The sequence below is a fragment of the Bombyx mandarina genome, chromosome 13 (assembly GCF_030267445.1).
Source record: "Bombyx mandarina strain Sakado chromosome 13, ASM3026744v2".
Lineage (NCBI taxonomy): Eukaryota > Metazoa > Arthropoda > Insecta > Lepidoptera > Bombycidae > Bombyx > Bombyx mandarina.
The window spans coordinates 8,563,027-8,586,573 of record NC_143220.1 but is presented as its reverse complement, the minus strand read 5'-3'; the positions used below and the strand labels follow the sequence as shown (position 1 = coordinate 8,586,573).

At 39.7% G+C, this 23,547-nt stretch overlaps 2 protein-coding genes across 4 annotated transcripts; one reads left to right on the top strand and one right to left on the bottom strand.

The window, feature by feature from the left end:
* The first annotated feature begins 384 nt into the window (after nucleotides 1-384).
* On the top strand, nucleotides 385-16,264 carry mus301 (mutagen-sensitive 301). Of its 3 annotated transcripts, XM_028183746.2 has the most exons (16): nucleotides 385-1,435; nucleotides 2,291-2,469; nucleotides 3,194-3,385; nucleotides 3,548-3,629; nucleotides 4,570-4,769; nucleotides 5,601-5,737; nucleotides 6,052-6,213; nucleotides 6,703-6,881; nucleotides 7,656-7,863; nucleotides 8,200-8,366; nucleotides 8,639-8,790; nucleotides 9,262-9,357; nucleotides 11,116-11,207; nucleotides 13,465-13,657; nucleotides 14,647-14,781; nucleotides 15,826-16,264. In XM_028183746.2, the coding sequence occupies exons 1-16, from the start codon at nucleotides 517-519 to the stop codon at nucleotides 15,895-15,897; spliced, it is 3,165 nt and encodes a 1,054-aa protein (XP_028039547.2). In that variant the 5' UTR covers nucleotides 385-516; the 3' UTR covers nucleotides 15,898-16,264. The 3 variants fall into 3 exon arrangements, 2 of the variants coding, with proteins under 2 accessions (XP_028039547.2, XP_089588568.1); XR_016324113.1 differs by lacking the exon at nucleotides 11,116-11,207; XM_089732442.1 differs by lacking the exons at nucleotides 13,465-13,657; nucleotides 14,647-14,781; nucleotides 15,826-16,264 and having other exon boundaries at nucleotides 11,065-11,203.
* A 722-nt stretch (nucleotides 16,265-16,986) lies between these two features.
* Nucleotides 16,987-22,211, bottom strand: LOC114249991 (uncharacterized). Its single transcript, XM_028183731.2, has 5 exons — nucleotides 21,971-22,211; nucleotides 20,855-21,662; nucleotides 20,350-20,524; nucleotides 19,713-19,949; nucleotides 16,987-17,216 (listed from the first exon to the last, which is right to left on the bottom strand). The coding sequence occupies exons 1-5, from the start codon at nucleotides 22,040-22,042 to the stop codon at nucleotides 17,003-17,005; spliced, it is 1,506 nt and encodes a 501-aa protein (XP_028039532.2). The 5' UTR covers nucleotides 22,043-22,211; the 3' UTR covers nucleotides 16,987-17,002.
* Between the last annotated feature and the right edge of the window lie 1,336 nt (nucleotides 22,212-23,547).

The following is a 23,547-nucleotide window of genomic DNA, read 5'->3' as shown; positions in this document are numbered from 1 at the left end:
GCATCGCGGCTTTTCATGCACCATGTCTCCGCTCCGTAGAGAAATATGGGAAATATCAGTGCCCGCACCAAGCGCACTTTGGTTTTATAGCGAATACTACGATTTTTCCAAATCTTTATAATTAAATAAATTTTACAGTTTCTTAATACGACAAAACCAGTTGCACAGTAAGAGGGTTTTGTAGTTGGAAAAATTTTTAGTATTTTTTTTACTTTAATTTAATGGAACTCACAATTTAATCTGAGATTCTTAACTTAGTTACCAATTTTACCAAAACTCTGCTGTTTTACTAAAAAATTTTTATAAAATATTAATCCATTTTACTTTCCATACAACAGATTTAAAATGATTAATAAGGGTCTGATGTTATGATTCCCTTTGCCCACCGAATAAAAGAATCATCATGATCGAGTCAGGTTAATGTTTGTTTACAAATAAATGAAGTCTTATTTTCATAGTAAATTATTTAGATAGGCAATTTATTTTAGTTCTTTATGTCTACTAGAATTTTACAAAATGAATTCAAAAGATACAAGAAACATAGAGCATACTTCAACACCTAAACGTCGTCGTCTTTCACTCCGACGAAAATGTTCAAATTTAAAAACATACATTTACAATGCACCTCATGAAGATTCTATACCTGAAATAGCTGATGAAGAAACTAATACGATACACCGATGTGAGTCACCGCGTCTACCGTGTAACCAAGTTGAATATTTGAGTGAATCTGGGAACAGTAGCGATATTCCATGTTCCCCGGGAGTTTCGAATAACTATGGCTTAAACAACATCAGTAACTGGGAATCACTAGTATCCAGTGCAAATAACAAGAGTTCTAGTCATATAATTAAGCAAGAAATTGAAAACATATCTGATGAGATGTTCTGTTCGCTGATCGAAAAATCTGTTTCTAATCAAGAAGAAGTTGTTATGAAAAATGATGATAATAATGTTAATAGTCAAGCCAATCACAATCAAATCTTCAAGCTTAACTGTGGTTCCAAAGATGAATTTGAAACTAGAAATGAACTTATGCCAATTTCTCCAATAATAAATAGTAAATCATTTACTTTTAATAAAGGAACTAATCAAAATGAAAATATCAATGCCAGTACTATTAATTATGAAGTAGATATTGAAAACTATTTTGATGAGATTAACCATACCATATGTAACTTCGATACAGTAAAATTGAATAAATCATCCCTTTTTGAAACAAAGGATTCATTTTTACTTGACATTAAAGATGACAGTATTCTAGGTCAAGAATTCAAATCGGATATTCATGATCTAGTTGAAAGAAAATTAGAAACAAAATTTAATGACAAGCAAGCAGTAATGAGTAATTTTAAAAGTTCAAACAGTTTTTATGGGCTCCCGATCTCTGCTAAAGAGCTATTTAAAACTTTTAGGAAAATAGAGAGGTTTTATGGTAATTAGCATTTTTGTTATTTTATTGACTTATATTACAATACTACATATACACTGAAGTTAGTATAGAGTTCAGTTCAGTGAAGTATTATCAGAGGAGAACCAAAGCTTGAGGTTCTGGTATCAAAGTATGGCTTAATTGCTTTGCTGCTAAATGAACTGGATTGTTACTTTTTTCTTTCATAATATTAAATGATTCATGAATGAATGATTCAGATCAAGGTTCTTCTTCAAGTGGTTACTTGAGTCCTAGATAAAAATGATTGCTGCTACTCAGTTCGAGACACCAGATGTCAAAGGTACTGTGATGCAGCTGTTCCATCTAAAAAACCAGAATGTGTACAATCCTTCATGGCAGTATATATAGGTTGTTCTGTCATACTAACTATGCAAATCCAATTGCACCAGTTATTCAAAAATTTAAAAAACTTAAAATTAGTCTATGAAGGGGATGGAATACTCATTAATAGTAAAGTTATCTGTGTTATTTTATAAGTTTGACTGTTTGTTGCTCAGTTAGAGAAATATAACTGAACAAGCTACCTTATAAGCGGGATTAACACAATAAATACTTTTTATCAATAAAATGATCAAAGTAACGGTAGGTATATCTGCTATAGTAAATATTACAGGGTGTTCGTTGGTTATCATTTTGCATCTCATATCTACAAATATTGTGTATCAGAGACACAAGCAAGCTCATTTTCAAAGAAGATGCAAATGTTTAATTTTTTCTAAAATACAAATGTAGTTTAGGTGAAACTATAACGCTTGTCTAGTATAAAATAAAAATATATTAATGAATATACATATAAGGAAAATCAGGAGAATTAGTGAACACTTATTTCAATTTTAGATTGGCAAGAGGAATGTCTGAATCTAGATGCAATAAAACATAGAAGAAATTTGATATATGCTCTACCAACTAGTGGTGGGAAGACCTTGGTGTCTGAGGTTTTAATGATGAGAGAAGTCATCAACAGGAAGAAGAATGCTCTGTTCATATTGCCCTATGTTGCTATTGTTCAGGAAAAAGTGAGTTAACGGTTTTTACTTTAGACTAGCAGACCTGGCCACACGTTGCTGTGGCTAAGGTTTTTGTTTCTAAATAAACGAGACCGGCTATGTTAATACCAAAAATTAACAAAGTAAGAATAATTTGATTTTACTGTATTGCGTTTACTACCAAATAAATTACAGCTATACTTTAGCCTCAGCAACATGTGGTGCTTATGCCATTAAATTGTAGCTTATGTGAAAGTTTGGTATTTTTAACAAAGCACCATCTATGAGATATAAATATCAGACAGTATTACAATTGCTTGTAAAAACTGATTTAAGGTGCCATCTGTTTTAGACTTATGAAACTTACAACTGATAACAATAATCAACATAAGAAATCATTTTATGGTTAATTAATAAATATTGCGACCATTAATCGAAATAAAAACCAACCTATGGCCTAAGTTGGAAAAAAACACATATTTAAAAAAAAAGATGTTAAAATCAGTTCAGTAGTTTAGGTGTTCATCGCGGACAAACAACGTGACACGTAATTTATATATATTAAGATGTATGGTACAAATCGTACGCTATATAAATGCTAAACATTAAATAACCAACCTCATTAGTGAAAAGTACTAGAGCGTGTCTTTAAATAAAAGGACAACCAGTAACAGTTAAATATCTGTTCAACTAACACCCGGTACGGCCTTGGACATTTTGAATTCATAACAAAAGTAAAAACTTTCGTTTTTAGATCTGGGCTCTGTCACCATTTGCAGTGCAGCTAGATTTCCTAATAGAAGAATATGCTGGTGGAAAAGGCAGTCTACCGCCAAAGAAACGACGCAAAAAGAACACTATTTACATTGCGACCATCGAGAAGGGTTTGGCACTTGTTAGAAGTCTCATAGAGCTGCGAAGACTGGACGAACTTGGACTTATTGTGGTAAAGCACCATTGCAAGTTTTTTGTTTATTTATTCAATATTGTGCTTAGTCTGAAAATATCTGATAAATATATATAAAGGATTTGTAAAATATAAATAAAGAAAAAGCGTAAATTGTCTACAATTTGTTAGAATGAAAAACGTAAACAATTCTTTTTTTAGGTAGACGAACTTCATCTTATTGGAGAGAAAGGACGCGGCGGTACTCTAGAGACATTATTGACCACTGTCATATTCGTTAACCGTAAGTCAATTTAGAAAGTGTTCCAATTTATACTAATATTATAAAGCTGAAGAGTCTGTTTGTTTGAACGTGCTAATCTCAGGAACTACTGATGCAATTTGAAAAATTTTTTCAGTGTTAGATAGCCCATTTATCGACGAAGGCTATAGGCTATATAACATCACGCTAAGACCAATGCAGGCGGAGCACCAATAAATAATGTTTCAAAATCGTTTTTTTCCCTTTTGAGAGCTTCCGCTGCGGAAACTGTTAAAGTTTCCCTAAAATAATGTATGAGAGAATTGTTTCCCTTTGAAAGACCTAAAAAAAAAAATTCCGCGACAACATATTATGTCTATGTGTTAAGGTTGGCTCACTATAACGTTTTTTATTCTAACCAAATTTGTTCTAAAATAAAGCATTATTTGTGAATTATTCCACGCGAACGAAGTCGCGGGCAAAAGCTAGTTTGTAATGTTACAGAGACACTTAAACGACTTTGACTGCATAATTCTTTTTTAAGGGATTTTATGACCTGGTAACTAAGACCTTTAAATCATGTCTTATTTTAATATATTTCTTAATTTTATGAAAAATGATAACATGGAGTGAAATGAAATGAAAATGATTAATTTGGGACATTAATCAACTGGGATGAAATTAAACAAAATGAGACGAGATGATATGGGATGAAATATATAATCTCAGTAAAATGGTGTTCATTTACTGAGATTTTTCAGTGGACTTTTTGGAAGATCCCCAGAAGTTACGTCCAGCGGCTTTGTTTCATTTTCCTACAATTGTGCACTTTCACAGATATTAAACATTTAACAAACCACCGTTGTTACACATTTATACCCGAAGAAACACTAAATAGACAAAATAAAACAAAATCACAGAACTTTACTCCTCGCGTTCCCGTCAAAAAGTCCTTGACTGCATAAACTACATCGTATTGCAGAGAATATACAAATAGTCGGCATGAGCGCGACGATAGGGAACTTAAGCGAAGTGGCAACGTTCCTGAAGGCGGAAGTGTACGAACGTCACTTCCGTCCGGTGGAGCTGACTGAGTACGTGAAGCTGGGGAGCACGCTGCAGAGGATGCTGTGGACAGACGAGGGCTTGGAGCTCGTACCCGATAGAGAGTTGGATTTTAATGTGAGTGTTTTTATTTATTGCTTAAATGGGTGGATGAGCTCACAGCCCACTTGGTGTTAAGTGGTTTCTCCTCCTCGCGTCGTTTTCCTCATTACTGAGGGTCGTGACTCCCCCGCTGCATCAGTTTCTTCCGTGCGGTTTCCCTCCATCTGCTGCGATCCTTAGCTTCATGAAGGGCATTGTGGAAGTTGATGTTCAGAGAAGATCGTATTTGGTCTGACCGTCTCGTGGAATTGCGTCCTCTGGGACGTTTGCTATCTACTTTTCCTGTCACCATCAGCTGTTCTAGATTGTGACTCTCTTTACGAGCAATATGTCCAAAGAATTCCAGCACCCTACGAAAGCATATAGTGGAAAGTCTAGTTTTGATATGAAGCTCTCTCAGAATAGACACGGAGCCCATATACATCCACAACGTAAATGCGCCACCCACCTTGAGATATAAGTTCTAAGGTCTCAAGTATAGTTACAACGGCTGCCCCACCATTCAAACCGAAACGCATTACTGCTTCACGGCAGAAATAGGCAGAGTGGTGGTACCCACCCGCGCGGACTCACAAGAGGTCCTACCACCAGTAATTACGCAAATTATAATTTTGCAGGTTTCATTTTTATTACACGATGTTATTCCTTCACCGTGGAAGTCAATCGTGAACATTTGTTAAGTACGTATTTCATTAGAAAAATTGGTACCCGCCTGAGATTCGAACACCGGTGCATCGCTCAACACGAATGCACCGGACGTCTTATCCTTTAGGCCACGACGAGTTCAAATGATGGGTAGTATCTTTCCAACAGTCCCCGTTGATTGTATTGTCGCATGTGTCTCAGTACTCGGCGGAGCAGCGCGCGCGCGACCCGGACGGCGTGTGCGGGCTGCTGCGCGGGGGGCGGGGCGCGCTCGTGTTCTGTCCCACGCAGAGGAGCTGCGAGAACGTCGCCGCCACTGTAGCCGCCATGTTGGAACCGTACGTACGCCTCATACACGGACTCATTACACGACCTCACAATGGACGGTGTTCAGTAACCAATATCCAAGAAATACAAGTCATTGTTCATATTGCGAATTATAACGCTTCGGTACCTATGTAGTTAGTCGAATAATTTATTTTACTTCTCAGGATCGAAAAGAAGAAACGAAATTGTGTCCTAAATTCAAATACGAGAATAATTTTTAAAGTCATACTGAGTTTACGTTTCGTTGTAAGGTTGAATCCAAAATTAATTTTGAAAATGATACTTAAACATTAAATCTTTAGTTAGAAGTCGATCGTGTTTGTAGAGAGACGACGGACGATCGCACCGAAGAACGCTTAGCTCTGGTTGAAGCTCTGAGGGCCGAGGGCTCGACCGACGCCCTGCTGCGGGCGGCGTCCTGCGGCGTCGCCTACCACCACGCGGGGCTCGCGACCGACGAGCGACACCTGTTGGAACAGGCCTTCAGGTGCGGCAGCGGAGATAAATCTTTCGTAACGTTACACACTTTGCATGACTCATTTATTAAGGGATTTTATGACCTGGTAACTAAGACTTTTAAGTCATGTCTCATTTTAATTTTAATTTTAATATTTATGAAAAATGATAATATGGAGTGAAATGAAATGAAGATGACTAATTTGAGACATTAATCAACTGGGATGAAATTAAATGAAATGATACGGGATGAAATATAATCTCAGTAAAATGGTGGTCGTTTACTGAGATTTATTCAGTGGACTTTTTGGAGGATCCCGAGAAGTTACGTCCGGCGGCTTTGTTTCATTTTTCCACGTTTGTGCACTTTCACAGATATTCAACAGTTAATAAATCACCGTTATTACATATTGAAACCTGAAGAAAAACTAAATATACAAAATAAAACAAATCATCAACTTCAATCCTCGCGTTCCGGCCAAAAAGTCCCTTTGCGTGACTCATGGTGTGCGCGGCGCAGGTCGGGGGTGCTGTCCACCATATGCTGCACGTCGACCCTGGCGGCCGGCGTCAACCTGCCGGCGGCGCGCGTGCTGCTGCGGGGCGCGGCGGGCGCGCGGGGGGGGCCGCCCGCGCTCTCCGCCGCCGCCTACCGACAGATGGCGGGCCGGGCGGGCAGGGCGGGGCTCGCCGCCGCCGGTCAGTGTCTCCCTTATGCCGGGCTACATTAGCGGGCTACGGCGAATATTCGTGCTATCGCGATCAATGTGGTTGAGTAGATCGTTGTAGCGCGTAGTATTCAGGCGAGGGCGATGTACTATCGGGGTACTGGCGGTAAACTGCCGCGTATCAAAGGGATTTGTCGCGTCAATACTCGCTTGGTGGGCTACACCTACGTCACTTCAGTGTTGTCTATACTTTAATGCGGCCGTAACGTGCTTGTTTTCTTTTACACCATGGAGTGGAGTAACAAAAATGTGTTGGAATTTGTTCAATCGTATTTAAATTGCGTCTCTGCTGCACAGCACACCACAACACAACCCGGCACGATGTATCGCGTCAACGCCAACCAAATCGGTCATCGTTCTCGTCAAACCCGTCACTTGCGACGAAGGGCTCGTCGAGTAAATTAACCCCCAGACACTGAGTTTCTCGCCGGTTCTTCTCAGTGGGTCGCATTTCCGATCCGGTGGTAGATTCTGCGAAGTACGGCTCTTGCTAGGGTTCGTGTTAGCAACATCGTCAGGTTTGAGCCCCGTGAGCTCACCTACTAGTTAAATTTATGCCGATAAGGTTTGTGTAGACCATCAGCTTAGGTAGGAAAAAAAAGCGACACAAATCTAAGTCCGCCGTAATGTGAACAAGAACATTGCGTGTGCCCGTACACGATGTTATTAGTGCGCCAACGCGGCACCAATCTTCGTCCGCTAATGTAGCCCCAGCATTAGTGATGACGAATGCCGATGTTTTCAGGCGAAAGCATACTAATATGCAGCCCCCAGCAGTGGGAGCATTTGAAGCCAGTACTGGAAGCGGGAGTGGCCCCGGTGACCAGCGTCCTGCGACCCTCGCTAGAGAGCTTGATACTGAGCGCCGTGACTCTACAGCTAGCGGACACTGGCCCTGAGCTGAAGAGACTACTGGACTCCACGTTCATGGCTGTCCCGAAAGCTGCTGAAAGGTGACGTAACGTTCGATCTGATGAGCTCTCAAACTGATGTTTCTAGGTACAAGAGCACCAGTTAGCGCGTTAATTACTGGTGGTAGGACCTCTTGTGAGTTGGCACGGGTAGGTACCACCACCCTGCCTATTTCTGCCGTGAAGCAGTAATGCGTTTCGGTTTGAAGGGTGGGGCAGCCGTTGTAACTATACTTGAGACCTTAGAACTTGTATCTCAAGGTGGGTGGCGCACTTACGTTGTAGATGTTCATGGGCTCCAGTAACTACTTAACACCAGGTGGGCTGTGAGCTCGTCCATCCATCTAAGCAATAAAAAAAAAAAAAAAAATGTTGTAGCGCGGCCGCCGACACGAGGGCGGCGTGTCAGGAGGTGCTGCGCTCCCTCACACGTGCCGGAGTCCTGGACGTTAAGGGCCAAAGGAAACTAAACCAGGACAATGATGATGAGGAGCTATACAACTCTCAGTTCGTCGTCAGCAGACTCGGACAAGCCGCTGTCAAAGGTACCGTCGCCAGGCGTGCGGCCCAGGCCCAATTGTCGAGACAAAATTCCTAGAATCGTCGAGAACATTCCTCACAAGTCGAGTACATCTGACGTGTGTTTCCGCTATCTGACAACAGATGGCGTTGTACTTCCCGAGCGTTCTAGGTGCTATTAGATTCTTCGATATTCGTTCGGCTATTCGGCGATCGATGGCGTTACTCTTACCGGCGTAACAGTAATATAGTAGTAATATATATGTCTCTGTACGTGACCTCCACGTGTGGGCGGCAGGGTGCCTGTCGGTGGAGGCGGCGCGGCGGCTGGTGGCGGAGCTGCGTCGTGCGGCGCGCGGGCTGGTGCTGTGCGGGCCGCTGCACCTGCTGTACCTGGCGGCGCCGCACGACGACCCCGTGCGGCCCGACCCGAGACACTTTTACTCGCTGGTCAGCTTTTTTCTTCTTTTGAAGTGAAACTTCTTTAGAATCGTTGTGATTTCAAACTCGATGAAACGAAATGAAACGAAACGAAAAAATAAGTGTGCCGCGATTGGCTTGCCGAAGCGGCTCCGAGCGGCGCCGACAAATCACGAAGCGCTCCACACGGTCTCGCGTCCCCGACTAGTTCAGTGTGTTTTTGACGTCCGTGCACGCTGTCGTGTTACTGTAGCCCATAGACATCTACAACGTAATTGCGCCACCCACCTTGAGATATAAGTTCTAAGGTCGCAAGTATAGTTACAACGGTTGCCCCACCCTTCAAACCGAAACGCATTACTGCTTCACGGCAGCAATAGGCAGGGTGGTGGTACCTACCCGCGCGTACTCACAACAGGTCTTACCACCAGCTTAGCAGCTCGGACTCCCGCGCGTAGCTGCATGCAATATATCGTTTGAATGTTTTATTGTCATTGTCAGTACTGCGAACTGGACGACGAGGGCCTGCAGACAGCTAAGGCGCTGGGCATCAACGAGACGAACGCGATCCGCATGATGACCGGGAGACCCATGGCTGTTAGTACTCGCATTCATTTAACTAAACATCTGTATTTGTTAGTTCTTTTTAGTTAACACAAATATTGAGATCTACGAGCTCATGCCAAAAAAATATTTTTTTTTAAAATGGGGTATTATATTCAGGTTAAGCCAGTGAAACGGTTGATCAACCACTTTGATAAAGCGGCACGACACGAGAACCCTCTCATCGTGGCCGCCGGTAACTACATTCCCGATCCTGCGGACAGAATGGAAAGCAGTCGACGTCGCTCAAAACACGTCATCTCGGATCCTCCCGATCCACTAACGGTGCTTCTAGGTACTTCAAGCACCGGTCACCGTTCTCGTCGAACCCGTCGCTTGCGACGAAGGGCTCGACGAGTAAATTAACTCTCAGACACAGCCCACTGAGTTTCTCGCCGGATCTTCTCAGTGGGTCGCGTTTCCGATCCGGTGGTAGATTCTGCGAAGCACGGCTCTTGCTAGGCTTCGTGTTAGCAACGTCATCAGGTTTGAGCCCCGTAAGCTCACCTACAAAAGTTAGGGTTACGCTGAAATAGCCTCTCAAGGCTCTCAGCTTAGGTCAAACTTGTTTCTTTATTTCGTCTTAATCTATGTAACTAAAATATAATCGTCTTGCTTCTTCGGAGTTACACGGCGTCGGTCTGCCGTCGCGTCCGGCCACTACCATCTCGCTTAAGAAATAAAACTATGTGTTCCACATTCATTCGCCGTCTTTCTTACTTCCTACCACGATATCTCTTATCTCTCTCACTCAGTCATGCTCCATGTCTGTCATTCATCGATATCGCTCCGTTTCGTTCCTACATTTATTAACTTTATTGCCCTTGTAGGTAGAACAAACATACGGCCCACCTGATGGTGAGCGGTTACCGTCGCCCATGGACTTCAGCAATGCCATGGGCAGAGCCAAGCCGTTGCCTACAAAGTTCATTGTTGATTGTAACCACCAACAGTGCAGTGTATACACCAATAGTGTGCACACTATAGTGCACATGTGTATAGTACAATATGTATGATTTGACGTGCAACCTAACCCATGCATCAGCCCGATTCCGATCCGGTAGTAGATTCATTCGCGAAGCACTTGGTCTTGAGTTGTTAGGTCTCCTTTGGAGGCGCTCGGGCAGCTTAGCTCGGTTAGCGAATCCCACCCCTCCTCGCGGAGTTTTTGCTCGCCCACCTGTCGTGGTGAAACTGGAAAGGCCTCTGGGCCACCAGTAATCCCGCTATCACAAGAAAAACATGAAAAAGGGAACTGTACTAATAATGGTAATGGCGGTAAAGTTAAAGGCAAAGGCGCAACGTTCATAGTGCCACCGAAGACGCCTGCAAAATAGAACCGATATTCTGATTATTCTGAGTTATTTAAGGCTATGAAATTTATTTGCATGAAAATTTTACATTATTACACATTTACGTTATCACATGATATTAAAAGCTCATTGAGCAAGGTTATTACGTTATTTATATTATAAATAGTTATTTTTTTATTTTCTTATTTAGACACACCCAACAGTAATACACACAAAACATTCAAACTTAAAATTAATATGTATAAAATTAAGTACTGGTATGTAAGCCAGTTACAGGCATGTACAGCAATCTCTTATAACACACTATGACATGTTACAGCAATTTTTAGTTATGTGATTTTAATTATTATCCGCTTGTTTTACTACCAATCGTTCCGACGATGCGTAGTGGCCCGGGCCGCACGTGTAGCGTTTGACTAGTGTCGCTTGTGCCCGCCAGTCCGTGCCGTCGCTGGTCGTGAGCCGGTTCTACATGGCGCTGATGCTGCGCGATCTCTGGCGACACATGCCGCTGCACGCCGTGGCCGACAAGTGCGTGCTCTTTATCACTCTCTAGGTCAAACTGAAATAAGGTATTTAGGTATTTTTGTATTCAAGAAATATTTATCATATTTATAGCTCAAGGTTAATCAACTGTATCTGTCACATGCAGGTCACTTCTGATGGTTAGTCATTAATTCGTCAGAGACCGTGACGTCACAGTGAACACGCTAGGCGCGACGCTGCTTGAGTTGCGTCCGTCCGCCATCTCGCAGCAGGAAGTCAAGACGACTTTGCTGTCTCAAAAACATGATGACCGCACATTTGGTGGTGGATAACTAAATGCAACTTAGTGATTTCTACTGCCACATGCGCACTCCACGGCGGGGCCGCGTGCGTGGTGCGAGGGGGAGGGGGCGTGCGGGCTGCGAGGGGGAGGGGGCGTGCGGGGCTGCGAGGGGGAGGGGGCGCGCGAGGCGAATACTTATATTACTCGAACTCGAGTTAAATTTTTGACAGCTCGAGTTACGAGTGACTCGAGTCGACTCGAATTACGAGTTACTCAAGTTGATTCGTACCACTCGAGTGGTTTATACTGAGCCGAGTGAGAAATTCAAGTTGTGACAGTGACTGATTATGCCAGTGCTGTATAAATTAGCTATGAAATGTTTATGCATCCCAGCGACTTCTGTTTCTTCAGAACTAGTTTTTTTTAAGCTGCGCTGATATGTGATCAAAGAAGAAACCATTTGGAAGGGAAAAAAAATTTAAGCAAATAAAGTATGTAGGTGTTGTTGTGTAGTGTAATTATAATAAAATATTATAAAATAAATAAATACATGTGAGTCACCCACACCTTGTTAGCGCAATAAGAGAGGCGATACAAACGCGTTAGCGCAGGCGTCAGCTCAGGGGCACACGTTTTTAGAACCACCGTAGGGATGCCGTCTGGCCCACTCGACTTATGGACGTCCAGGAGTCTGAGTTCCCGCCTGACTGCACACTGTGTAAAGCAGATCTCCGGCAGGGAACTATCACATCGGGGGATGTTCGGTGGTGTGGCACCCCCGTCGTCCACAGTCGAGTTCGAGGCGAAGAGTTTGACCAGAAGGTCAGCCTTCTCTTTCGCACTATGGGCCAGACTGTCATCGGACTTGCGTAGTGGTGGGAGACTAGACCTGCAAAAGTTTCCTTCTGCAGCTTTGGCGAGCGACCAAAAAGCACGGCTCCCAGAGGGATAGCTCTTCAGTCGCTCGCCAATTCTAGCAACGTGCTCAGATTTCGCCCTGGCAATAACCTTCTTGTAGGACCTGGAAGCGGCGCTATATTTCCGCCTTTCCTCTGAGATGTTAGGATCCCGACGTCTCCTGGCATCATCCTATGCAACGTATGCGGACCGCCTGAGGTGTGCAGCATCCCTGCTGGCATTGTTATACCAGGGTCTGCTGCGATCCCCAACGGGCACTTCAGAGGAGGGGATAAACAATTCCATCCCCTGGAGCATCACGTCTTTAAGACGGTCGGCACAGACGTCAGGATCAGCAGAGGAAAAGGAGAACCGCCCCCATGGGTAGGATGCGTAAAACTCACGCAATCCATCCCAATCTGCTGACAAATACTGCCAAACTCTTCGATACCTGGTCGTCGTTCGACGACTAGAACGAGAGAGTGGTGTGGCAGCACGGATAAGGCAGTGATCAGACGATCCAAGTGGAGCGTCGACCACCACACTGTATGCAGCTGGATCGGTGGTCAGCAGAAGGTCCAACAGAGAAGGCTCGTGCCCTTCAATATCTGGGAGTTATTACAGCAATTTCAGTTAAATTTTTATCTCATTAAAAATATATTATATCTGTTCTTTTGTTAGTTTATTTAAGTTTTATTTAAGTTCATTTTAAAGCTTGTTTATTATTACCTAAATTGTGTAATAATAAAACTGTTCATATTTGGATCTCATGAAAGTTCCTTGTTAGAATAAATTAAATTGGATTAGAACTTATTAGTAGTAGATTATAATATTTCAATTTGACTGATAGTTCTGTTGATATAGGAGGTTTCTTGATTATTTATGAGAGTTTTAGTTTGAAGGAAAATTCTTGTTTTTTACATTATTGCGAAAATGAATACACATTTTCTATGTAAAATAAATATTGTTTTATTCGTTTTAAAAATTTTGTCACTCGAGTCTTGTATTCCGTGTGACTCGGTCAATAAAAATTACTCGAGTGGCATCCGAGTGAGAAAGTTACCAGTGCCGAGTGACTCGAGTGGAAAAAAATCACTCAAGTCCCATCAATGCGCGGTGCAGGTACCTGGTGGGGCGGGGCCGCGTGCAGTGGCTGCTGACGGCGGGGTGCGCGGGGGCGGGGGGCGCGGCGGCGGCGTGCGAGGCGCTGGGGGCGGCGCCCTTCGCCGCGCTGCTGCAGCCGCTGGCGCTGGCGCTCAGGACGTGCGCTCATCCGCAACTACACCTGCTCATGGAACTGCCTGCCGTGAAAAAAGTACGTTTTAATATTCTTGGATGGAATTGTAAGAACCACGTTCATACGCGAATTTATACAATTTTAACTACATCATATACATAGGATGGGTAAGAACGGAACGTATGAAGAGAGTGTGGAACGAAGCGTTAAGGTGTATAAGTGAGTGAAAACGGTAAGAAAAGGAAAAGAGAATGACAGATAAAAGAAAGATGGCGAAGAGGATTGAATGAGCAAGGTGTAAAAATGTGTCAGTTAATTTTTAATTATTATAATAAATAAAGATTTTGGAAAATAATAGTAAAAGTGCAATAGTGGATAGTGTTATTTATGCGCCACGATTACAATTCTACATACATCCAACACAAATATACATTTTGTCGCCACGGTCTAGAAAATACAAGAGACCGAGATAAATCATTTTACCCTCATCTAAATTATGAAAAAACAGTTTTTGTGTACAGTTCATTGAATTTTACTTGAATAACACGAACTATAGGCAGTAGTTTCTTTTAGATTTAACTGAAAATGTTGCACATAAAATATAACTTTATTGTGTTTTAAACTAATGTTTCGATCTAAAACGAAAACTCACCGTAAAATTTTATTAAATCTAAGTTATTTATCCAGTTCATTTCGCGACCATAACTGATCAAACCGAAGACAGTAATAAGTAGTAATAAATGTGCTCATTATCTGACCGTCTAGACCAGCCTTTCTCAAACTGGGCGATATCGCCCCCTCGTAGGCGCCGCAGGCCTAAAGAGGGGCGGTAAGAGACCCAAAAAAAAGGGGCGTTGTGTAGAGGCTTGGAAGCGATTTGTAATTTCATCTAGGAGGACTCTTAGACAGCGACTGAGCTCTCGCTATAGTGGTTTTTTGGTAGGTGAAAAAATGGAGGACGCTAATAAATAATTTATTCTCAAAGTGGGCAGTAGACAAAATAAGTTTGGGAACCCCTGGTCTAGACAGTATATTTAAAATTAATTATTATTTGTGTTCACGACCAGGCCCGTGCGCTGCAGCTGATGCGTGCGGGGTACAAGAGAATAGAAGACGTCGCTAAAGCTTCTCCAGAAAATTTGACCTCCTCCATCAGTCATCTGTCCAGGACCGCCGCCACGCACCTCATCAGTGCTGCCAGGGTCCGTCACTGTATTAACCAATTGAATATGCAATTTCGAAAAGGGCACATGTCGCATTTTTTGTCAAATACGTTTTTTCATATACATGTGGTTTTTAGGCCTACCTACACCAATTTTATAATAATTTTCAGTAATTTTCAATTGCTAATTAACACTAAAATATATCTCAAAAGTTAATATTTTAAATTTTACACTGCTTTAGAAAATAATCAGCTTTTTTTCATTTCCTGAACATTTTACATTTTCAGAGATGTGCCCTTTTCGAAATTGCATATTCAATTGTTTCACATTTGGGGTTATATACGACAAACGGAAAGATCTTCCACCGAGCGGGTGATATTTGCTCGGCAGACCGACGGTCCAAATGTTGTTGTTCGGAACTTGTATATATGCGCTTTATCTTGAAAATGTCGTAAGCGAGATTCAGGCATCTGTCAATTATCTTGCGTTGTATGATGGCTACCCGCCACACACACATTCGCCGTGCTCATTAAAATTAATTAGTGGTGCCACAGTAGTCGAAATTCGGCTATAATTAGTTGAAATTATAAGCTTGAACATTATTATGGTTTTATTGTCAAAGACTCTTCGATCATTACGGGAATACCTAATGGATTTCGCCAAAATAATATAATTAAGGAAAAACAATAATACCTAATCTATTCTCAATTTGACCACATACTGAATTAAGGGCGCGTTCTGAAGTGTCCCGTCGCGTTTTAATCTCCGTAATTCATTAATGTTATGAAATAAAATTTATTTTAACGACATCCCGTGGCGGGTCTCGTCCTTGTACTTACTGCACGCCGACACCAGCAAGGGACCCGGCAGGGTTGGACTCGGTGTGACGAGGCTAGTTGTCTCAACCAACAAATATACTTGTACAATACAATACCACCTTGAGATATAAGTTCTATGGGCTCATTATAGTTACAACGGCTGCCCCACCCTTCAAACCGAAACGCATTACTGCTTCACGGCAGAAATAGGCAGGGCGGTGGTTAATTCAGCAGCATTTCCATTAAATTTCGATATTATTTTTAGATGATGCTCATAGAAAAAGTTGAGAATCTTCGTGCCGAAGCGGAAGATGTGATGCAGGAACTGAATTTATGAGAGCGGACCGCGGACCGCGCCGGGAGAGTCGCGGACTAGATGCTGTATGCGTCTGAAGTTAAGAGTGACAATAACAGCGGCTACGAATATATCACAGACATCATTATTGTGATTCAGATTGGACAGTAGAAATATATCATTTAACTGTGGTTACGATGTACCTATATAAAGACCGGACGATATCCTTCGATGATTTGTTTGTGTATCCAGCTATACTGGGTCTGGACGCAGTGTGATGTCACTGTTGATGATACTGTTGTTGTAAACTAGTTGATTATTATTTAAAAATGAGTTTAAGAATTAATTTGATAATATAATAATATGATGTGATATACATAATATTACTTAGTAAAATTGTTTTGATAAACATTGTGTTGTCATTATGATGGTAGTTTTGAAGCCGGACCTATCTTAAAAATTCTTTTACTAATCAACAGCTACACTATCTGGAACATAGTTTTGATAAAGGCCACAAATATGTAGTGAGAAGTCAGTTTGAAAACCGTGAGTTTCCCAGCATCCCACGGTACCAGCTAGCAAACACAGCCAGAATGTACTGAAAGCAACATAACAAGATATCATTTAAATATTTTAAATCATATTTATTACACTCGCAACCTATCCTGAAGACAAACTCCCCGCGGTACAGGACAGCTTGGGTCGTTGACTCCGCTCGTGAGCTCAATGTTAACTAAAGTAAATTAACTGTTATTGGATCTACCGTCACTAACATTAATTCATACCCGTTTACGCTGATCCCCTAGGTTACTAGCTTATGTAGGGAAAAAAACCACTAAAATTGCTTTCTGGAAAGGAACACCGCCGCATAGCAAATGTTATTTTTGCTAAAATAAGGCTTGTAAGAATTTGCATTGGCACTCTTTCGAGTTAAAACGAAGTACGGTTACTGTTGGTACAGTTACGACCAGGTCTCCTTAGCAAGTCGTAGGTGAGCACGCGTCCTAACGAGGCGACTCTGGACGTGCAGATCCAGAGACACTCAACCCAATGCATCCAGGGTCACGATCCTCAGCTATGAGACAAAGATTGAGGAGGAAGAGGAGCGGGTTTGGTAAATGACAAAAAACATTAATTCATAATTTTATTATCGTCTCTTATAAAGACAAGGTTTAAGCGTCAAAGCGGGTAGTTTGGATTTCTTCACGGGCGCGTCTCGTATTTTCGTGAACTCCATGAAGTAGAAGACGGTGTGACTCTTGTCCAGTTTAATTAGTTTGAATCCGATCCGCTCTACTGCTTTAGTAAAGTCCTCAACTTTTTCAAAACGACTCTCAACTTCTGCTATTAGAAGATGGCCTCTGTAAAAATAATATTGGCATGGATGGCATTATTAACAATGCTTATTTCAGTTACCTCAAATTAGTACAAACACACATAATTACATTAAGATGAAACATTATTGTATTCTCTTAAACAAATATCAGAATATAGTTATGCGAAACTGCAGATAGCTGTTGTCTCTTATAGTACTATTTTTTTTTTTTTTTTATAAAGAATTTCGCTCCAACGCCTTTGGCATTGATTTTGCCAATGTCAAAAAATATACAAAAATTACAGGTGCTTAGAGAGGAAAAAAAATACTAAATCTAAATACAAATAAATTTGGTCACTTTTTCCATACGTGAATCTGTTATTTTAAGAGCAGCACAAACAACTATATGTTAGACTAACTACTTTAAATACCTAGTCAGGTCATAAATTCTGTCACATGTTTAATGTAAAATAATTGAAACAAGTTTATTCATTACTAAAGAGCATATTCTTATCTGAAGGGTAGGCAACGCACTGGCGTAAACGCTGGTGACCGTGGGCGGCGGTGAATCACTTACCATCAGGTGACCCGTCTTGCTCGTTTGCCTCTTAGTTGTTATAAAAAAAAAAAAAATACTAGCGACCCGCCCTCGCTTCGCTTCGGAAACATTAAAACACACATGAAACCAAAAAAAAAAAAAAAAAACATTAAAAAAAGTAGCCTATGTTCATCAGGGACAATGTCGGCTTCTAATGGAAAAAGAATTTTTCAAATCGGTCCAGTAGTTTCGGAGCCTATTCGAAACAAACAAACAAACAAATCTTTCCTCTTTATAATATTAGTATAGATGTTTATTCATTCATATACCAAAATGAACTTAACAAAACATATTCTTATGACACTAAAGTTTATTCAAAATGACCTCCGTGATTTCGAATACAGGCCTTCAATCTGTGCGGCCAGTCGTCTATCGCAGCACGAACGAGGTCCATGTCAATATCGGCGGCTGCCTTAATCAAGGATGTCTTGAGTGACTCCAAATTGGGATGAGGCTTTGAGCACGCCTTTTCCTCCAAGTGTTGCCATATCTTATAATCTAACGGATTCAAATCTGGACTGGAGGAGGGCCAGTCTTCGTGCCGGATGAAGTCGATTTCACGCGCCGCCAGCCAGTCTTGTGTGCTCTTCGCTCTATGAGCTGGCGCCGAATCTTGTTGGAATACCCAGTGTTTGTTATTGAACATGGTATGAGAAACAGGTTCCACAAGTTTCGTCAGGACTGTATTTTGATACACAACTGCATTCGTTTTTACACCTTTCTCACAAAAATTTACCTCTGTTAAGCCCCAATAAGAAACTCCCAACCATACCATGAGCGAGGATGGAAAATGACCTCGTTGGACACGCGGAATACGGTAGCTCGCTTCTTCACTACTGTGTGCGTACACCTTATCATTTTGTTTGTTGTAGCTCTCTTCTACGGTAAAAAAATTTTCATCCGAAAAAAGAATTTCCCGATATTTTTTTCCCGCGTACCGCTTCAACAAAACGCGGCATCTCTTCAGTCTCAGGTCCATTAGACGAGCATTCAAACGATGTCCTGTTTTTCTTCGATATGCCCGAAGCCCTAAGCCCTTCATTTAACACCCTTTTCACCGTGGTTCTGCTTAACCCCATCTGAAGGGCCAACAGTTTCTGCTTACGTTTGGGATTTCTTTGAATTCGCGCCTTCACGGCTTTTATCACTGCTGGAGTCCTAACAGACCGAGGGCGACCACTTCTTGACCTGTCATCTACACTAGAGTCTTCATTGTATCGTTTGATGGTACGATAAATGAATCTTTTGGTTATATTCAAATTTTTCAGTATGTAAAAAATTTGAATTGGCGCGTAACCGCAACGATGCAACGCAATAACTGCAACACGGTCTTCTTTAAGCGTCCACTCCATATTTAAAAATGAGTAAAATTCTAAAAGTATACATTTTTATATTCATGAACAATTCGAAATTCGAATTCAATAAACTTTTTTGTGGCCAGCAAAGTTTTTACTGTGTGACAATACTTATGACCTGACTAGGTATTATTAGCAGATAAAAATGTACACAGAATATTTACATGTTTAGAATAGACTAAAATTAGTAAAGAATTAATATTAATAGGCCGGGGACTGTCATTTGGAAGGATATCATAAAGAGGGGATACGATATTGGGGCAGTCGAAGAAAATGTGATCCAGGGTACCCTCATCTCATCCACACTCACAAAGAGAATGGTCACGGACTCTTATTTTGCCAAGAAAAACAGCGGAGCAGACATGGCTAAGTCTAAGACGGATTATTGCTGAGACAATTTTTTTAGGGAGATGGCAGTGGGAGGAAAACCAAGGCTTAGAGGGCAGGGTCGATTGCAAGTTACCATAATGCTTACCTACTGACTGACGAGAAATCTGCTGGTTTCCATTCCAAGATTGAAGCATATCAGGTTTTGCCAGGGAATGTAAAGCTCGAGGAAAATTTTTGTTATACTTCCTAAAATACTTACCCAATTTTCAATATTCTACTAGCTTCGATCAAGTACTGAGTGAGTTCAGTGCCCATTAGTGCCAAAGAATAGACTGCAACATCCATGGACGCTGCCAGTAGTGGGGTGTGTGCTATGTTACACACTTCTACACTTGGTGTAGTGGCTACCAAATCGAAGGACCGAACTGGATGGGGTACACGATGTGACAGCGTAGCTTCTCCACAACCCATATCAGCTATTTTATGTGTTTTAGGCCTGTTGCAGTAATAATTAAGTCATTCCAAAATTTACTGATTTGTAAAATAATTTTTAGCTTAAACATCCTTTAGATTTTAGATGTACCCAATTTAGTAAAACTTCAAGCAATCTAAATGTTTTAAACAATTTTTATAATCAGTTCATATTAACTTTGTTGAGCTGTATGTAATTTTACTATGTATCTGTTAAATTAAGCTGAGAGAAATTATTACTCAGATAGTTTTCAACAACAGTATAAAGTTGTACTACATCTTAATGAAGAACAAAATATCTAGAAAAGCATCAAATTTTACAATTCATTTGTTTTGCTGTGGTTACATTTCAAAATGCCTTTAAACGGAAAAATAGGCACATCGTGATGACATTTGTGATAAAGTTTTTCATATAATAGACTTACATTTTCTGAATCCTCTTTACAATTAGGTCTAATGGATTGATGGGCCATTTCTTGAGTTGTTGCTGGTAACCTTCATGGTAAGTTTTGAAGGCAGCGGGATCACTCTGGAATAATTGATGTGCTTCTGTACCTGATGATGTGTATAGTTTTTCATTGAGGTACCTGAATTGTGCAGCTGAAATAATAAAAGCTTTCATAAGGAATTTATATAGACATTATAGTTGAAAAATAAGCTGTCATGTCCATAATTCATAAATACTATTGCTTATTCTTAATGCCTAAGTATTTCTACAATATAGTTGCTAACTGGACAAAACAATCAGTGAATATTCACTGATTTTTTTTTTCTAGTTAGTATATATATACTGACAGAACTGATATCTAGTGACAGAGTATAAGTAATTAAATGTTCAAAGGTTTACACTAGGTAAGACTAAATAAAAGCAGGTAAACTAAGCACAACATCAAATATAAAAAAAAAAATTATTTACTGTCCAGTTATAACCTTTTAATCTTTCAAGCATTCTCTCCCTCAACTTGTTTCCGTTTCTCACGTTAGCAGTAAAAGGACTTCTCAATGAGTTTTCTTGTAACATCTTTCTTAGTTTTTCTTTTTTAAAATCAATTTTAACATAATTTGATGCTTCTAATTTATTTATATTTTCATCCTTGTTTGTTTTAAGGTGTTTTGCTTTCTTTCCTTTGCTTTCTTTAAATAAAATATCTTCTTGATCATCATTCTGTAATTGTTCATTTAACTTTTTCCTTTTTTCATTTATAAGTACTTCATCTACTATGTCTCCATTGAGGTCAGAAACTTCAACATAGTCATCTGGTTGCGAGTTATTTATACTTTTACGTTTTTTTGTTCTGGTTTTTGTAGTCTTTTTTAATGTACTATCAGTAACACTTGTGTCTATGGAATGTTTTTGTGTACTGTCACTCTCTTTATTTACTTCATTAGATTTATTAATTTTTGATTTTTGAAACTTAACATTTTTATTTTTTATTTTATTAACATTTTTATTTTCTATATTTTTGTGATGTTGATAATTATTTTTACTGTTAGATTTAGTGATATTCGATTTCAGTAAGCTGACAAAATTATTCTTTTTATTTGTATTTCCATCTTCATTTATTATTTTGTTACTATTCTCATTCTTGTTTTTACTTTTCTGGTTTTTTATCTGATTGATTTTTTTGTACTTTGTGTTTAAATTGACTTTATTTGCACTTTTTGGAAACTGCTTGGTGTTGGTTAATTGAATATTTATTGGAGTTTCAGTTTTCAGTATTAAGTTTTGTGATTTTGCCTGAAATAAATAAGTAAACATGATATGTATTAACCAGAACTTTGCCAATTTATTTTGTGTCATTATTGTTAAAAGATTAACATTTATTTTATTGTTTTTATAAAAATAAAGTAAATCTTCATACTCAACAAGATAAATAGATACATTTATAGTTATTGTTAGTTCTTCTTCTATAACGTGTCACTCTTGACAGAGTGGTCGTGATCGTCATGTAGTATTGGAGGAAACAATATCCTCCAACATAATTTTATATAAAGGCAGCAAACATGCTTTGGGTTTTACTTTAATATTCATGAAATAAATCGCACCTTGACGGTTTTCCTACTGAATTTAATATTTGATTGGGGCACATAACTATCCCATTCCGGTATTTTGAACATTTTAATTATAATTCAAGTCTATTAAGAATACAGTATTTTCTTCTTCAGTCCAAACATTTGCTAGATACACACTAAATGCTCTCCGAAGATGTTTTAATGAATCAAGTTTTATTTTATTTAGGTTATGTTTTCTTCTAATTTATCCGTCGTGGTAGATGTCAATTTGACATTTTTTAGTTACGTTTGACAGTTGACAATGGTCTTTTTATTGACGATGTCAAAATCAGTTTTGTTCAAGACTGTTTTCAGTTCCCTGCATGTTTCCCGTCTCTAGCAATTAACTTTTATTTTTGTTTGTAACGAATTGATATCTAGATCTAGATAGCTTGAAAAGCTTAAAATGAAAATTCATATAACATAAAACAATAAATAACTTTTATAAGGAACTTCATAAATTACCTAAAGTACCTGCTTTTTCACGTTGTGATTTTATATAAATGAGTCGACTATTATCAAAGCCGGCAATGTGACTTTTGAACAATTATTGGTAAATCAGAAAAACGAATTATTGACTTTGTATTCCATTGGCAGTCACAAAACTCTTCTGAACGACATCTTAGATAAATAACAGGTTAAGTATTAACCTTTATTTAATGCAGGTTTTGAACCGTATTCTTTGAAGGAGACGATTTTATTCAAATAAATCTGTATTGACATATCAATAACATTTTTTTGTCCAAATGCACAGATTGCCACCTTTGATAATAGACGACTCAAATGACGTAGACTAACAGGTCCATTCTAGTTAATATCACTATTATTTTTTAAAGGTCATTTTCGTTGTTCGAAGTTCTTTGTAACTGGCTGCCATTGATTCCCAGGATGTTAAAAAGCTGTAGATTAAATAAAATATATAAGATTTTCTTTAGGTTCCTGTTTCGTAATTGATTAATCCCTTTATTTCTGGATCTACTCATTAACGCGCGAAATTTTTATCGATTTGGTGGAAATGGGTCATTAATAAAGGTAATATAATGTGAAACCATAATAAGAGTTTTTTTGTTCTTTGATATCTGATGGGCATCGGCTTCCACTATTCAGCTTATCGTTATTTATCTTTCTATCTTGTTTTCCTCATCGTTTATTCTTCAAGTTAAATTTTCCAGAAAACGATTGAATGAATGAAGTCGCACTTCCCAGAACGCAGCATTTTAATGAGTACCTAGGTTTGAAGAGTGGGACAGGTGTAAACTACAAAATTGAGATTTACTAGACCTCATGTTTCAAGATGAAGGGAATTCTTGGCAATGAACCCATAGATTAACGCATAATTGAGATTTCAACCTCATATCTTCATGGTGAGTGCATTGATACTAAGAAGTTTGTTCTTCGGTAGCCACTTAATGTGCACCGTAAGCCCGTCTGCTTATTAACAAAAATTCAGAACTTTAAGCGTAGGTACTGCCACGGACTATGGACGAATGGTGAATAGTAAGATAAGATAGGCTTAGCGAAATCTGTTATATACATATAACCGTCTGATTAATCTACGCCAGCGCCAAGCC